Source organism: Leptodactylus fuscus, chromosome 6 (genome assembly GCF_031893055.1).
Source record: "Leptodactylus fuscus isolate aLepFus1 chromosome 6, aLepFus1.hap2, whole genome shotgun sequence".
NCBI classification, from domain to species: Eukaryota; Metazoa; Chordata; class Amphibia; order Anura; family Leptodactylidae; genus Leptodactylus; species Leptodactylus fuscus.
The window spans coordinates 52,886,688-52,903,255 of record NC_134270.1 but is presented as its reverse complement, the minus strand read 5'-3'; the positions used below and the strand labels follow the sequence as shown (position 1 = coordinate 52,903,255).

Here is a 16,568-nt window from a genome sequence, read left to right as displayed (position 1 = left end):
ACCAGCATTTAATAAAGACCTTCTTCAAGGCTCTGAGGACCCTGAACCCAGTTTCATAGAAGACATCTCCCTTGTGGGATCTCTCCATGGTTTTCTCTGCTTTGATGCCACCACCATTTGACCCTCTACAAGATATACCAATCTCTCTCGAAAAGTGTTCTTTTTAGTGACAATAACTTCTGTAAAGTGTGTGAGTGAGCTGCAAGCCCTGTTCTGTAAAGATCCTCACCATAGGGTAGGGACATAGGGGACTGCCTGCTGTTAAGAACCATGCTGGTTTTCTGCCTAAAATTCAGTCATTCAAGAATATTAATCAGGAGTTTTCTTTTCCCGTATTTTTTTCCCATGCACAAGGGGAGGAAAAGGAGTAATGGCAAACTCTAGATATCAAAAGAGCTGTACTTCTTTATATCAAGAGAACATCATTGTTCCGGTTGGCAGAAATCTATATCTTTAGTTTTTGGGTCGCAACAAGGGCAAAAATGCCAACAGAGCCACATTGGCCAGGTGGATTAGATCAACTATCAGGCCAACAATCGCCTCTTCATATCAGGGCCCACTCAATCCATGCCATGTCTACTTCTTGGCCTGAAACAAGCCACATTCCTCTTGAGCAAATTTGTAGAGCAGCCACGTGGTCTTCCATCTCAACTTTCATCCAGTATTATAGGATTGATGCGTTGGCAGCAGAGGAGGCATCATTTGGCAAAAGAGTGCTGGATTTGGCGCCTTCTAACCCTCTCAATTTAAAAAAGTACTGCTTCACAGGTCCCATGTGTATTGTGCTTCCGAGGACGACCAGTAAAATGAAAATTTAACTCACCAAAATTTTTATTTCCTGTAGTCCGAGGCAGCACAAGTATCCCTTCCTTTAATAATTTTTTTGTGCTATTGCTTGCATCAGAATACACTGTGTCCTACTTATGCCTGGGGTCTGATTGGTTAATTGTTTAATTGTTTGACTACTACTTAATTAACCTGTCTCTATGTGGTTGTACCCAGGGAACCATAACCCATGTGTATTGTGCTGCCGAGGACGACCAGGAAATAAAATTTTCGGTGAGTTAAATTTTCATTTTTTGCAGCACAGCAGGATTAAGGTGAGGCTCAGTGGATAGAAGGAATAGGGGACAGGTGGGATCTGAAAGGTGATGATGTAATTCTGTAGTACACAGGAAGTCCCATATACAGGGGAAACCGACATCCTGTTTACATAGTTGTGGATTGGTGGAGCGAGGTAAGCACATGACACAACTGTGATGATAAATTACACTACTAGAATATTGTGTGTGAATTAGGATTATATGTGCAAAATAAAGATACAAAGATATAAGAAGTTGATCAGTAAAGGGGTGAGAATAACTGTATAAAGACAAAATGGTGCTGCTTCAAAGCAGTTCATACCTCCCAACTTTCAAAGGACAGAAAGAGGGACAAAATATGCGGTGTGCATAGCGTGCTGCGGCAAATGTAGCTGCTCCCACTTCTAAATTGACACCGCTCATTTCCATCCACTTCACCCCACATAATAACCCTAATATTATATGCCCCCACATTATAATGTTCTCCTCAAATTGACCCCACAGTACAAAGTCTCTCTCCTGATGCACCCACATTTTAATGTCCCCTCCAGCTGCCCAATTTAAAATGGGGGCAACTAGCTGGAGAGGGACATTAAACTACCCCCAGTTTAATGTACCCCTCTAGTTGCCCCCATTTTAATGTTCTCCTCCAGCATAATACTGTGTGCAGGGGCCACTATTGGGTATAATACTGTATGCAGGGGCTATTAATGGACATAATACTGTGTGCAGGGCTTACTAAGGGACATAATAGAGTGCGGAGGAGGGGGTCGGTCGAGGTCTTCGGCTTTGGTTGGGGGGGGCCCACCATTCCTAGTTACGCCACTGGTACAAGTCTATACTATTATACAGGCTGAACAGTGAACAGTACAATTGTGCGGGATGTTAGCCAGCAGCTTGTCATGAGATATACTTACTCCCCGATTGTTTTAATGCAGAGGGGCTGGTAGTCTTTTGACTATAGGGTGTTTGAAGGGTAGGTTCACACTACCTTCATTAATGTTTGTTACTCTCATCCTTCAAAGAATGAGCGCAACGGACAATAATCTTGGAATGCAAACAGATCCCCCTCCGTCTGCTGTCTGTCTGCATTCACTTTCATGTAAGACTTTTCTGTTCTACCAGACTACACGTGTTATTAACGCTATATCATCAGGTGTCACATTATTGCCAGCTAAATGCAGCAGAGATAACATGGCCGTGTGACTGAACATAGCATCCACATTGATGTCACGTATAACAGTGTTGGTCATCCATCTGTCCAGTTTGGTCTTAGAGGCTCAGCCAATGGTGAGGCATTAGGCCAGTAGGCCTTGGGCTGTATACCTCTTTACTGTGATACAGCTGGCTTTATCGTGGACGGAAGAATAGAACTATGTCCAGTTTGATTTTTGTCAGGGCGGTTTTTGGCCCCCAGTTAGAATGGGAGCTGACATTTTTGGCTTCTTATACTGGTTTTTTGAGCTTGCAAACGGTCGGGGCATGTGCTGGGACTTGTGCCCCTGCTTTATTACATCTTTAATAGAGGTTAAAGTTTTATTATTTTCTCATTTCTTATACTACTTCAGTGAAATTAGTTTTTCTGCCCCAATGGGGCAGATTTACTAGTTAGCATAGGCCAGAATTCTAATGTAATTTGCATCAAGAAACTGCATATTCTTTAATTGTTTGACATTTTCTGCAACTTGTTCGACAGGTTGGCTGGGCTTACCGGAAAAGGTGTGGGGAGAAGGAGAAGTGAATGGAGGGAGAGAGAGACAGGCAAAAGAACAGGCTACCATTAACCCTTTCCCAGTGGATGTAGGGTTTTTTAAATATGGCGGCTGCTCAGGAGTAGAGAGTCCGCTATAGCCGCGTGGTCTCTGCTGTAAAAATCTTTTTTTTTTTTTAATAATTAAATACAAAATATCAGAAATTTCTAAAAATGCCATAAAGAACCTCATACAGTGAATGGGGAGGGGGAAAATATATATATGTATATGTATATATATATATATATATATATATATGGCTTTTGGAAGGCAGGAGATCAAAAATGAAAATAACAATAAGATCTATGTCAGGAAGGGGTTAATGCCCACCGCTCTCATTTGTTACAGGATAGGACCGGACATTGACAGACAGATGTAAATGGAGCTCCCTCCATCTGGTGCATGCGGGACCTTTTCTTCCATTACAGAAGTAAACAAACATGAAAGTCAGTCATGTTTTTTAAAATTATAGTCAATGGGAACGGATGTGGATGGAGGGGGCTCTGTTTGTGTCCATTCCTCTACTACCATTAATGGTTGTTGCTCTCATTCTATGACAGATGGCACTAACTGGATGCTAAATATTAGTTTTCTATCACAACTTCTCTGTCTCATAAATATATATCTCCTACATGGTTGTGAGTAAGAGAGACAATTATAGAGCAGATTCCCCTCTACTCACGGTGTTCATTGTAAGGCAGTCTCCAGATACAGCATGCATATATAATATAAGAAGTGAATATAAGAAGTGTTACTCCTCACATACACACAACAGCTTACCCTGGAAAGTGAAATGAAATGACAAGTGAGTATTCCACTCTGTTTTCTGCTACCACCGTACCCCGTTGTTCTATTATGCTGACGGATAAGGCTGAGGGGGGCTTGCGGTTCCAGACCTTCTTCACTATTGGTCCACCCACCTGAGCTGCATCCCTTTTTGGGTTGCGTCGCAAGCCTTTCCAAGAGGGGTCGAAATTGAGAAATTATGGCTGGTCCCAACTCACCCCAACGCTTTCTTGTAGTCCCGCTTTGCCCCCGTCCCAACTATACCTCTTCTGGGTCCTATCCAGTTTACCAGATCTGTTTGGGCTACATGTAGTAAGTTCTTTCCACTTGTCTCTCCTCATTCTTCAATGACCTCCTTCCTCTATAATCCACTCCTCCCGGAGGGGCTGGAGGTGCGCATGGTGCACCCTTGGGGTGGTTTGTTCCATGTGGTGGATCTGATCGACCCCTTTACCTTGGAGCTCTGACCCTTTGACTATTTTATGTCTACTTTGTGTCTACCTAGATCAGAATGGTTCCACTATCAGTAGATTGCACATTTCTTGCGTTCTAGGTTTCGGGCTTTGCAGGTCTCCATCCCTACTGCATTTGAGAGGCTATGCCGTGCTGGTACCTCTACCAAAGGCCTGATTTCTGATATTTATCGACTTTTATCCTCTCCAGAGGGATGGGATCTCCCAACCCACAGATATGTCGCGCTGGTCGTCCGCCTTGGGAAGGAAATTATCTCTGGCTCAATGGCAGATCATTTGATCCCGTGCTATTAAGTCGTCTATCTGCATAATATACCGTGAAACCCAGTATAAAATTCCATTTCACTGGTATGATACTCCGACCCTCCAGTATACCTTAAATCCCGCTATTCTCTCTACATGCTGGAGATGCCTGTCTAGTCCAGGGACTCTTTTTCACATTTTTTGGGACTGCCCTTTGATACGGTCTTTTTGGCTGGAGATGAAGTCCATTGTGGATGCAGTTTTTTCTCCGGCTACCCCTCTAGATCCCATGGTTTTTCTCCTCAATCTACCTCCCAGGTCCCTGAGTAAAAACTCTTCCTTGTTATCCCTGTATATTTGCACTGCGGCTAAGTCCCTCATGGCTCAGGAAGAGTGCCCAGCCTTCAGCAGTCCCTTTTCTGCTAGCTCGTATTAAGGATGTCAAGTGCCTAGAGTATCTTATGGCCACCCTTAATAACACAGTGGAGAAGTTCTGTTCCAACAGAGGCTCCTTGGGATGTGTACAGTTCTTCCCGTGGTCTCCGATTCCCCCTTTCTCTCCCCCCTCTTTCCTTTTTTCCTCTTGGAAAAATTTTATAAAAATCACAGTTGAAAAAAAAAAGAAAAAAGAAAGAAATGACAAGTACGCTTTATAAGTGAAGTCAAAAAGAATCAACAAGACTTGGAAAAATATCCTGGTTTATTTCACATTATATTTATTTCTGGTGTGTTGAGCAGAAAGTAGAAAATGAACCTTTTCATGCAAATTCCTGGTCTGGTCTCTTGGATGGACGTCTGCAGGGTGGACTATCTGTTTGGCAGAAGATAAGAAGGACTGACATCCAGTGAGCAGACTGCTGTGGAGCAGTTAATGAAATCTAGCATGTTAGACAAGAAGCAGCCCTGTGGGTGCAGCGAGGGACCACATGCCCCTCATAAAGACACTCAAAATAAGACCTCTTTTAATCTACTTGCTGCCTAGAGGATTGTTCTCAAGATCACAAGGGAAGCCCTGAGGTTAACCAAAAAACAACAACCTACTCTATAGGGCAGGGATTAAATATGGAGCAGAGAGAAAAACATGGCCTGCTGTGGGTATTCAAAGATATGCAATGAAGAGATTTTGCAAAAAAAAAAAAAGTGGATGTGCAATTAAAATATTCTAAAACAACCTATATTTATATATTCAATAAATAGGTACCCACCTCCTGGCACATGTCGTGGACAAAGTATGTTCACTCATTTGGAATTTTTTTTTGGCACAGTCAAGATATCCACAGATCTGGTCTAATTCTAGATTATTGGACCTTCCTACTTTTCAATGCTGCCTGGCCCCAGTCTATACTCCGGACCAATTGACGTTCCGGACCGGTGCGTGACAGAGCGGTGCAAGGCATAGATTTAAGATCAATCGCGCATAAAATAAAATACACCTTTCATATTCATAAAGTTGGCAACCATGTTTTGTTGAGTTGAATGCATTTTCATAAATATTGTTGCAAATGGCCGTCTTCAGATACACTTAAAAGGGACTCTACATCTCCAGAAATATTTAAAGGGACACTAAACCTAAAGTCAATCTCCACACAATGAAATGTCATCTAATGTTCCTAGCTTCTGCCTACATGATCACTACTTAATGTCACATATTGGAGATTTCAGGAATTACAAACGTTACTTATATAGTCGGTTCTTATTGCAGAAATTTTTCTGAATTTAAAGAGTTTGTCAATGATTAGAAAAACATGGCTGACTTCTTCCAAACCTAGTGTCTCACCTGTCAATGGGCTGTGACTGGTATTGCAGTCTGGCTCCAGTAAAGATGATGGGTTTGAGCACCAATACTACAGACAACCTGTGGACAGGCATGGTGCTATTGGAGGAAAGCAGCCATGTTTTTTTTTTTCGTTTTTTTTCATACATCCATAGTGCAGGTGAACATAAAAATAGATTACAAAGTGTATTAAAGAAAATGGGCTGTTTCATCACTTACTTGCTTCCATCTGTCTAGCAGAGCTTATCAAAGCAGAGAGACATTTGCACTATAGAGACGGTTTTCTTTCACAACACATCTGGCTTATCAGGAATGACTATCCAGCCTTCTCCTGATTCATATTAATGCCATAGATAGACTCATATCTGTCTGTCTTATTCCCCCATCTCTATAGAATTCATTGTAAACTCGTCTACTTGTATTTGGAGTATGGGACCGGATCACTCAGATAAGAAGAAAAGATAGAAGTAGTTAAAGTTAGTGAACTATAATACAAAGTTTGTTCCCTTCGCTTGCACTAGTGATCATGAAAAAATAGATCAAAGTTTACTTATACTTTAAAGTAAAACTGAACGTTCAAGCAACTTTTGATTTTCTGGCAGTATTTGTGTCATTACTAATGTACTCTATTAACAAATTTTGGCTTATTTTTGTTAAATCCTTCTCTCCTTTATTTTGTCCATTGTGCCTCTATTTAGAGCTGAAATCTGTACAATGGTTCTCACTGGAGGATGGGTGTACGGGCCTTTGTATAATGCAGGGAAGCTGAGGCCGGAGGGATCACTTCAGTTACATATGACGCATTATAAAACCTAGAACAGTGCTTCTGGTGTCCTATGTAAAAGGAGATTCTTACTTGATTTTATATGACACCAAGATCTCAGTTCTACCTATAGATTTACAAGAGTAATCATCAGTTGGGATCGGTACATTTACATGCAGCTGCTCCCATCTGAACTGCTTTTTACACTGGTGATAAAACTGGATATAATACAGGTAAAGCTGTGATCTTGGTGTCACATGAACCTCTGAGAATAGTATCCTTCTTACGACTACAGAAGCAGGGGGCTGTAGAATGCCCAAGATACAGTATAACTGTAGTGACCCCCCTCCAGTCTGAGCTGCTCTGTATTATACAGGACCTCTCAATAGGGAAAAAATAAAGAAATGCAGGTTTTCACGGATAGAAGCCAAAATTTGTTAATAACATTGCAAAATGAATACATTAATGACACACATGTTGCCCGAAAATGCAAAGTCGTTTTAAAGGTCAGTTATATTTTAGTGCTCCTTTAAGGCAAAATAATATGCAGATACACACATCATGTAACAGACAGAGAAAGCTGTGCGTTCAACAACATAAAAGGCGTCTTCACATTTAACTTGCACCAGTGGATCTTCAGTCATTAAGGTACTACAAGTTGCATCATATCGGTGCAAGCTGGGAGTTGTAGTTCCACAACAGCTGGAGATGCACAGGGTAGAGACCGATTGTTCTGACTGTACCATGGGGTAAAACCAGTTGACCCTTACTTGAATGAGAATATGGCTCTGGTAAAACAATGTCATTTTATCTGCATATGCCCATTATTATAACATATATTAGTTTTGACAATTTTTTTCTTCTTTTTATTTAATAATACATATAGTCTTAAAAAAAAAATTCAGCTTGTAGGATTCATGTGCAGAAAATCCAGAGTAGAGGTTCCAGGCCTGGGATATATGAGCTTTGTGTATCAAAGTTCTGCTCCCGGATTAGGCTAACCGTCCGCATCGATCTTGTGAGCTAAAAGAAGGGAGAAGAATAGGAGGCTGATCATAAAATCCCACTAAGAGCTAATATCACAGGCGGCTCGGCGAGAAGACATTACCATGGTCTGTTAGTTTCCATGCATGATCTGCTTTTATGTGGATGTGAAATGTAGAATGAGAGGAAATTGAAGATATGGTGTTGGGGGTGGTAATGTGGGTACCTCTCCAAGTGTTCCTATAGGCCAGAGGTGAATTTAGCTCCCTATTCTGTTATCCACAAGCAGAAAGATGTCTACTGCATGAGAATCTGAATAGCCAGGACAGGTCATGATGGACACAAGTGCTCTAATGGGCATAGAAGTATCGCACTATTCATATCAGCATTGCGTGGCACTATCTGGGTGCGGTGAGGTATTATTGGGAGTGACATTTACTAGTTGCCCGGTGAGGACCTAAATCAAAATTATATTAAATAAACACCACTTTTACATACCCCCCCCCACCTTTTTATATGCCGCAGAATTTTGGTTTTGGTTCACTCCTATCCCAAGTGACATTCTGCAAATGCCCTTGCTATATATCGCAAGCAATAGTCTGTACATTCTTGAAGTATAAATCGCATGTAATAGTGTGCACACAACTGTTTAGGTAGTGGGGTACACGGTATAAGGGCATGGGCAGCCAAGTGTACAGCTCTTTTTACAGTATATACTAAGAGCACAGCACTATATATAGTGTATAGAGCGCTGTCCTCACAGTATATACTGTATACAGAATAGCACACATGGCTGACCTTGTATATAGTATAAGGACAGCCAAGTATACCACTCTGTATACAGTATATCTATAAGGAAAGGACATCTGTGTAGTGTTAGACTATAATGTATACCTCCCAGCACTACGCGATCTATCTACTGAGCCGGCAGAGTAACATGTTTAGGTTCGAGATAGATGGAATAAGATTTCCAGGTATACATTAATATTATGTATATCTGTAATGCATGCATGATACATGTGTTCGTAGTGGAAAAGAGCATGGTGCATAATGAATTATATACAGTTCGCCGGTGGTTATACTCTGTAATGTGGCCATTTAGTGTCTACTGCTGCCTCGCTGTACAGTTTCCATACTGCGCTGCTGTCGTGTTATACTCCGGTATCTTATCTGACACTACCATTGGCAAAATACGTCTCTTGCTGTACACAATCCAATCCGGATTGCAGACGTGTAGTAGTGCTTTCTGGCATACTTATTTGGGAATTGCATGGCATTTTCTAGGCACTTTAGGACACTATTTATCTAGGAACTATGTGATGCTATGTAGGCTCCTTATTACAGTCTTGTGTGGTCCTGTCTGAGCTCCTTATGGCCCTAGTTATTGGGCATTGTGTGTCATTGTTTGGGAACTTTACACACTATTTATCTGAGCACTTTCTGGGAAAGTTACAGCACTATCAGTATCACAGTAGGGAAGTCACTCAGAAATGTTTCTATGTCACTGAGGAGAATTGCTATAAAACTTAACTTTTACTAAATCAAGATAAAATTATTTGGTCTGAGAATAATAAAATATATGAAGTGCTGAATAAGCCTAGGGTGTTCTTTATGTGCCATAACATAACACAGACCCAGGTGAGGAGGTTTGTTCTTGAACTCAGAATAAAAGGTGTGTAAAAATGGCTCAACCATCCCAAAGGGTACTCGAAAATGTCCCATATAATAGGATTGAATGCCAGATATTTGCTATCACACACCTATCTTAGGGCGGGTTCACACCTGCGCCCGGTCTCTGCTTTCAGGTTTCCTTCTTCTGCCTGAGAAACTGGACAGGAGATGGAAACTGACAGATAGTTTACAAACCCATTCATTTGAATGGGTTTGCAAAGTGTCTGCCCGTGAGCGTCTTCTGCCTCTCCACAGCGAAACCGTTTTTTGTTTAACCAGACACAAAGTTGGACATGCAGGACTTTGTGTCCGGTTAAATAAAAAACCCAAAAAAACTGTTTCACCACGGAGACCAGAAGACGCTCACGGGCGGACACTGACTGTAGGCAGATGACGGAAACCCACAAATCGGAGACTGGGCGCAGATGTGAACCCGCCCTAAGACCCTATAAAAACTTATAACTAATAGGTCCTGTTTGGCTAACACAATAGACTGCCCAGGGATTAAATATCTCCTACATGCAGGACGTCTAAATACTCTCACTGTGCTGAAATATGGGAGAAATAAACAAAAAGTTGCCATACATATAAACTATAGTGAACCCGTCAACGTGTTTCACCACTAAATATGAACAGGATCATCAGGAAGTAAATAGGAGATACATGTAGTGGAGTATCAAATTAACAAAATGAGGTAATTGCAGTAAAAACTGCAGTTCCCGTGACCCTGATGGTGGGCCATGGTCCTTCCTTGGAAGCACTATCTGGGTGACATGTTGCTTTGTGAGACTCAATGGGGAAGATTATTCATTTACACCAGATATATGGCTTAAGAAAAATTGCAAAAACACTGGTTGCAACTTTTTAACTTCTAGTTGTGACAATAATTCCCTTAAATAGCCACCAAAAGTGGCATGGGATTGCACGAAATTTAGAATCATTTGTGCTAGTTTACCTCAGCCTAGGCGTGATTCTCCTCGATACTCCAGTCTGCATAAATCCACCCTTAATGTTTATATGAGTGTGGTGTGACATTGTTTATGGCATTGTTCACTGAAGCATTGTGTGGCAATGTGTGGACTGTGTATCATTGTGGTGCATCATCTGGGCTCTATGTTGCACTATTTATCTGGCATTGAATGGAATTGTCTGGGAAGTTCAGAGATGGGAGACATGGTAGCATTTAGCCTCTTGCCAATATTTCCAGGTGATATAAAAGGCTTTATCTTCAATCTGAAGTCTCATTCTGTATACTCACACTGCTTTGGTATCCTAAGTGGCTCATTGTCTCCAGACATGACTTGGTGCAGAACCCCTCTAAACTGGTAAAGGATCTTTAAACTTTTATCTTCCCCGATACATGGGTCATAGAATCCAGGCAGTCCGGCCTAAGACGTTAGGAAGACAGACAGGGTAAGTTGCAAGTATGCAACTTGGAAACTTGGAAGTGAACAGGAATTAGGGAGACTAAGTGGAGTTACCTTAGAAGCTTCTGTGAGGATCAGCTTAGAGTCTTTGACCAAGCACTGAAGGGGCACCGTCACATCAATGACTTTCACCCTCTCGTTCCTCTGACTGTTATCAGTGACAAATTTTCCATACCAGGCATTTAATATTATCAAGCCTAAAACACAAAACACATTGACAGATGACCGGTCACCTCTCCTGACACGTCTGGTTTAGTAAACACTTGGATTCCCCATATAGCAACAATACAGGACAAGGGAACTGCTAGTAAAATAAGAACAAGCAGATGAACCAAATGTATGACCCAAAATCTCTTACCCATTCTAGATTCTTCAGCTTCTATGATCCGCCGTACAGACTCTTGCATTAAACGGACCTACAAATCAGAAAACACAATAAAGGTCTTGTGACGGAAGAAATAAAAGGTTTGGTAATGTTTAGTGTTCTCTTAAACTTCTGTCCCTAGAGGATGGGACCAATTTGGGCCATGAAGACGTTTTCAGTTTAGTTATAAATGCACTTATATGAGGATTTGTTTTTTTGTCGGTCAAGTAGTACTTTGCCTATTTTTGTACATTTGTGTATTTATTTTAGACAAAAAAAAGCATTTCTATTTTTTACGTCACAGGCTTTGGTTTAATTTTTTTCCAACTTTTTTTTATTTTATTTCATAGGGACAATTTTGTATTTATCTATAATATACTATTTATATGCAAAAATAATATATATTTATATTGAAGTAGATTAACGTGTGTCCCAACAGCACACACACGGGGGCATAACAAGTAACCATATGGGCCATCATAACAAAATGTACTGGGGCCCCACTCTACTATGACTACCTTAAAGGGGTTGTCCATTACAGACACATGCAGATTACAATCCTGACAGCACCATAGTTGTGAAAGGAGTGCCAGTCACAAAAGCAGTTGTGCTTTATTTAAAGAGAAAGGATGCAGGGGGTCACCTTATTTGCTGGGTTCCAGTTTGCTACAACTATATACAAAGTTGTTAGGGCACACCTAACCAACCAGAAAACATGAAGAACCTTTGTTAGATCCTAGGTTGTCTTGCCAGATTTAGGTATGCGCCTCAATTGCATAACTGGGATTCTGTGTGACACTACTTAAAGGGGTTCCCCACCTGAGTCATTGCCTTTGAATATCTTCATCATCTTCATCAGCTCCCTCTGATCTCCATCTTTGCGGAAGGGTTGCCATTGTGTATTACAGCCACTGCACTCCTGACTGCATGGGAACACTTGCTGCGCCCACATTAGACAGCATATTATGTACTGTCTACTGCCTAAGTATTATTACATTGAGGTCCTGAGACCAGGTTTAATGTAAGGTATGGTAGTAATAAAGTGGAGGTTGAAAGCACTGAATACAATGAGAAACTTGGCTCCTCTGGTGATCACAGGAATAATAGTACACATTACTTTGCTTAGATTTACATCATTATAAAGCTCATAAATGTGTATTATAGAAGGTGAAGGAAAATGTAGGATAGTACTCACTGCAGCCTCGGCTTCTTGCTTCTTCTTTAAGATGTCAGATGCTGAGCTTTCCCTTTGTCTCTCCAATTCTCTGTCAATTAAAACCAAGAATGTAAAACTTGAATGTAGAAATGTCAATGGACAAATGTGGTGTGCCCAGGCGAGGGGTGATGCCATCTACTAAAAGCCTTATATATGCAAAAGTGAGATTGGGAATATGTCTAGTTAAAGTGAACCTTTCCTTTAATCTGGAGCCACTATATGGCATATGTCCACCTTTATGTTGTATAATGTAACCTATGTACAAAGCTGAGTCCCTTTGTAAAATAAGTGACTTGCCTTGCATTTATTAACCATATTCTGTTCCTAGTCACAGTCCTGCAAACCTGTAACCTATTTCCAGTAGCAAACATACTGCTAACAGAATAGGAGTGACTCCCCCTAGCTGAATGAGTGTTCACAACAAGATACGCAATGTAAATTATGTCCGCATTGACTCCATCAGCAGAACGGTGAGTACAGCTCTGGTGTATCATACAGTCTGTAAATCATGATCAATATGTAATACAATGACTATACATAGTGACTAAAGAAGTAGAATAGTGAGTGCAGCTCTGGAGTACAATACAGGCTGTAACCCAGGATCAGTACAGGATAAGTAATGTCATGCGTGTACATAGTAACGCAAACAGCAGAATAGTGAGTACAGCTCTGGAGTATAATATAGGCTGTTACTCAGGATCAGTACAGGATAAGTAATGTCATGTGTGAACATAGTAACGCAAACAGCAGAATAGGGAGTACAGCTCTGGAGCATAATATAGGCTGTTACTCAGGATCAGTACAAGATAGGTAATGTCATGTGTGTACATAGTAACGCAAACAGCAGAATAGTGAGTACAGCTCTGGAGTATAATATAGGCTGTTACTCAGGATCAGTACAGGATAAGTAATGTCATGTGTGAACATAGTAACGCAAACAGCAGAATAGTGAGTGCAGCTCTGGAGTATAATATAGGCTGTTACTCAGGATCAGTACAAGATAAGTAATGTCATGTGTGTACATAGTAATGCAAACAGCAGAATAGTGAGTACAGCTCTGGAGCATAATATAGGCTGTTACTTAGGATCAGTACAAGATAAGTAATGTCATGTGTGTACATAGTAACGCAAACAGCAGAATAGTGAGTACAGCTCTGGAGTATAATATAGGCTGTTACTCAGGATCAGTACAAGATAAGTAATGTCATGTGTGTACATAGTAATGCAAACAGCAGAATAGTGAGTACAGCTCTGGAGCATAATATAGGCTGTTACTCAGGATCAGTACAGGATAAGTAATGTCATGTGTGAACATAGTAACGCAAACAGCAGAATAGTGAGTACAGCTCTGGAGTATAATATAGGCTGTTACTCAGGATCAGTACAAGATAAGTAATGTCATGTGTGTACATAGTAACGCAAACAGCAGAATAGTGAGTACAGCTCTGGAGTATAATATAGGCTGTTACTCAGGATCAGTACAGGATAAGTAATGCCGTGTGTATACACAGTGATTTCACTTTTTTTGTGCAGAATCAATATATATCTATCTATCAACTGTTAAAATGTTGCTTTAAGTGTATTATCTTACATTCGGAATCACTTCTGGATATGTGTAATGATGTTACTTGGTCCCTGCTGTGCTCGTATAGATTTCTGCTCTGAAGGAATCACCAAAGTGCATTGAACTTATCTGCCTACATTTGCAGGTGAGGAGGAATGAGGGACTCAGGACCCCATGTTACTGTTGAGTGTGGGTATGGGGAATCAAACCTTTATCCCGTTTTACGGTGGCTAGGTGATAAACCTTTATAGCCGACACACAGCTTTCCCTGAAGCAGATATAAATAAGGCACAGTTCTGACAAGCAGTCAAGAATAGGTCACTTTACAATTATAGAGGAAAAGTTCTAACAAAACATTCAAGAAACTTATCTGGCCAGTTTAGCTATAGGAAAAAAGCTGCGTATTAATGCAAACCTGGTTTTTCATGCCCATAGAGGAGTTGTCTGGGTGAGTTATAGGATGAGCGTTGGCGAGGTACTTACTTCTCTTTCTGTGCCTTGAGGTAAGGTTTGATGATAAGCCGATGCATCGCTACATAGATAATAAGGGGCCCCACAGTGGCGTAAAACACCGCGCTCGGTAGAAGCTGATCTGTCAGGTGAATGGGGAAGAAAAATGTCTGACTGGCTCTATTCAACCTGGAATAAAGAAGAGCAGGAACAGATTAATAGAAACCGTCTGCGGGGCTCTGAGCCACCAAACAAGCCGTAATTTATACTTTGCAACAAATGCTGAATCTCATCTGACCTCGAGAGCAAAACTTGACACATCTATTATCCCCCATCCCTGTAATGGGTACGCAGCTAATACGTAGCTGCTGGTCAGCCTGAATGCCGAGACCATCTATCTGAAGAAAATGGCTGGCCTATAAAATAAATTCATCAATAATAACAAAAAACAGCTAATTCCTCAAACAGATGCAGGAAAGTAGCCGGATACTTTTATAGATATCTGAGGTCATATCAATGTAAGTGCCGATCCATTTGTTATAATTATGCAATGTATTATTGCAGGCTACAGCTAGAAATAATACAGAGCGATGTTTGAAAGTTGACAGTAGTGTGCCCCCTTGTGGTAGAAGATGGCATTGTAGAAGAGACAATCACTTGTTTATTGAGACCATGCTATCGGTACATAAAAGGGGAAAAACTAAAGAAAAAATACGTAGCAGGTAAAAGTAGCAAAATAGCATTTAACATTTGTAAACTAGCAAACCAACTCCAAATCATCTACCGTACTTTTCCATAGACAGACTACTACTCCTCCATAATCACTGACGGCCATAGACAGACAGAAGCTGGAATAATCCTCTGATTCGCAATAAAACTATGAAAGTAAATATGCAACAAATTCTACAAAGAACAATAACTATATAATGAAAATAATTCAGCATTTTATTTTGAAGCTGGAATTGGTAACTTTTTCCTGACTCCACAGCCCTGGTAAGAAAGCTGATGATTATTCAGAAAAGAGTGGGATTAGATTGCTACTGTTCATCTTTCGCTGCAGTAAAGGTCCGTCATAGGTTACTGTGGCACAAATTTTATTCTATCAGTGACTTTGTTCTAGGTACGGCTCTCATTAAAACAAAAGTTATACAGTTATGTGCCCTAACTACTGTAGACCGTCATAATACATACCATGGCTGCTCTATAACATGGATACACCTATCTCAGCTGCTGCAGAACCTCATATGACATACCTCAGCTGTTGCAGAACCTTGTGGGCAAACTTCGGCACTCCAGCTGTTGTAAAACTACAACTCCCAGCATGCATACTTGTTCTTCTGTTCTTGGAACGCCCATGGAAGTGACTGGAGCATGTTGGGAGTTGTAGTTTCACAGCAGATGGAGAGCCGAAGGTTGCTGACCCGTTATAACAGGTAATGCAGAATATTTATGTACACAACTCGTCTGCACATAATAATACACACTTCTGATGCAGACCTTAAGGAAGCGTAAGTGTATTATAGGGAATAATTTGCTACTGACAGTGGCCAAGTGCTTTCATATAGCTATAGGGCACATCTTTGGCTGTATTACAGTAGAAGATAACTTACTTGACTTTTAATGATACTCCTTGTGGCACGCCGACACTCACTGTGGCTCCTAATACACTGTGTCTAGAGATTTTCCTCTCTGCTCCATACTCCACCACAGTCCCGAAGAAGCCAGCCCTGAAACACAGGAGACATGGTCATTGCTTCATCTGCCACCAGCAATGCTTTACCTTGTCGTGCTACAGAAGAGCATTACTCTTGAAGCAATGTTCTGCAACCTGTGGCACCCCAGCCAACAACAAGTCCCAGCATGTCCTGACTGTGCCAAGTTCAGTTTCTTTACAGATGTATTGCAGCGCAGTGCTCTAGAGGGAGCAGGCAAGCATTACTAATAGAGCCATCTGCTTGGAAAAAAAATAAAAAAATTAAAAACCCCATCAATTAACCGGTTTTGCCTTTTGGTACAAGCG

At 41.0% G+C, this 16,568-nt stretch overlaps 1 protein-coding gene across 1 annotated transcript in view; it reads right to left on the bottom strand.

Moving 5' to 3' along the window:
* Positions 1-5,017: 5,017 nt before the first annotated feature.
* DNAJC11 (DnaJ heat shock protein family (Hsp40) member C11) overlaps positions 5,018-16,568 on the bottom strand; it is a 107,679-nt gene continuing 96,128 nt past the window's right edge. The window contains exons 10-16 of the mRNA XM_075279939.1: positions 16,159-16,275; positions 14,582-14,737; positions 12,514-12,583; positions 11,313-11,370; positions 11,009-11,151; positions 10,786-10,915; positions 5,018-7,895 (exon numbers count right to left, since the gene is read on the bottom strand). Coding sequence (XP_075136040.1) covers positions 7,870-7,895; positions 10,786-10,915; positions 11,009-11,151; positions 11,313-11,370; positions 12,514-12,583; positions 14,582-14,737; positions 16,159-16,275 — 700 coding nt within the window. The 3' untranslated portion in view covers positions 5,018-7,869. The remainder of the gene's footprint in view (positions 7,896-10,785; positions 10,916-11,008; positions 11,152-11,312; positions 11,371-12,513; positions 12,584-14,581; positions 14,738-16,158; positions 16,276-16,568) is intronic.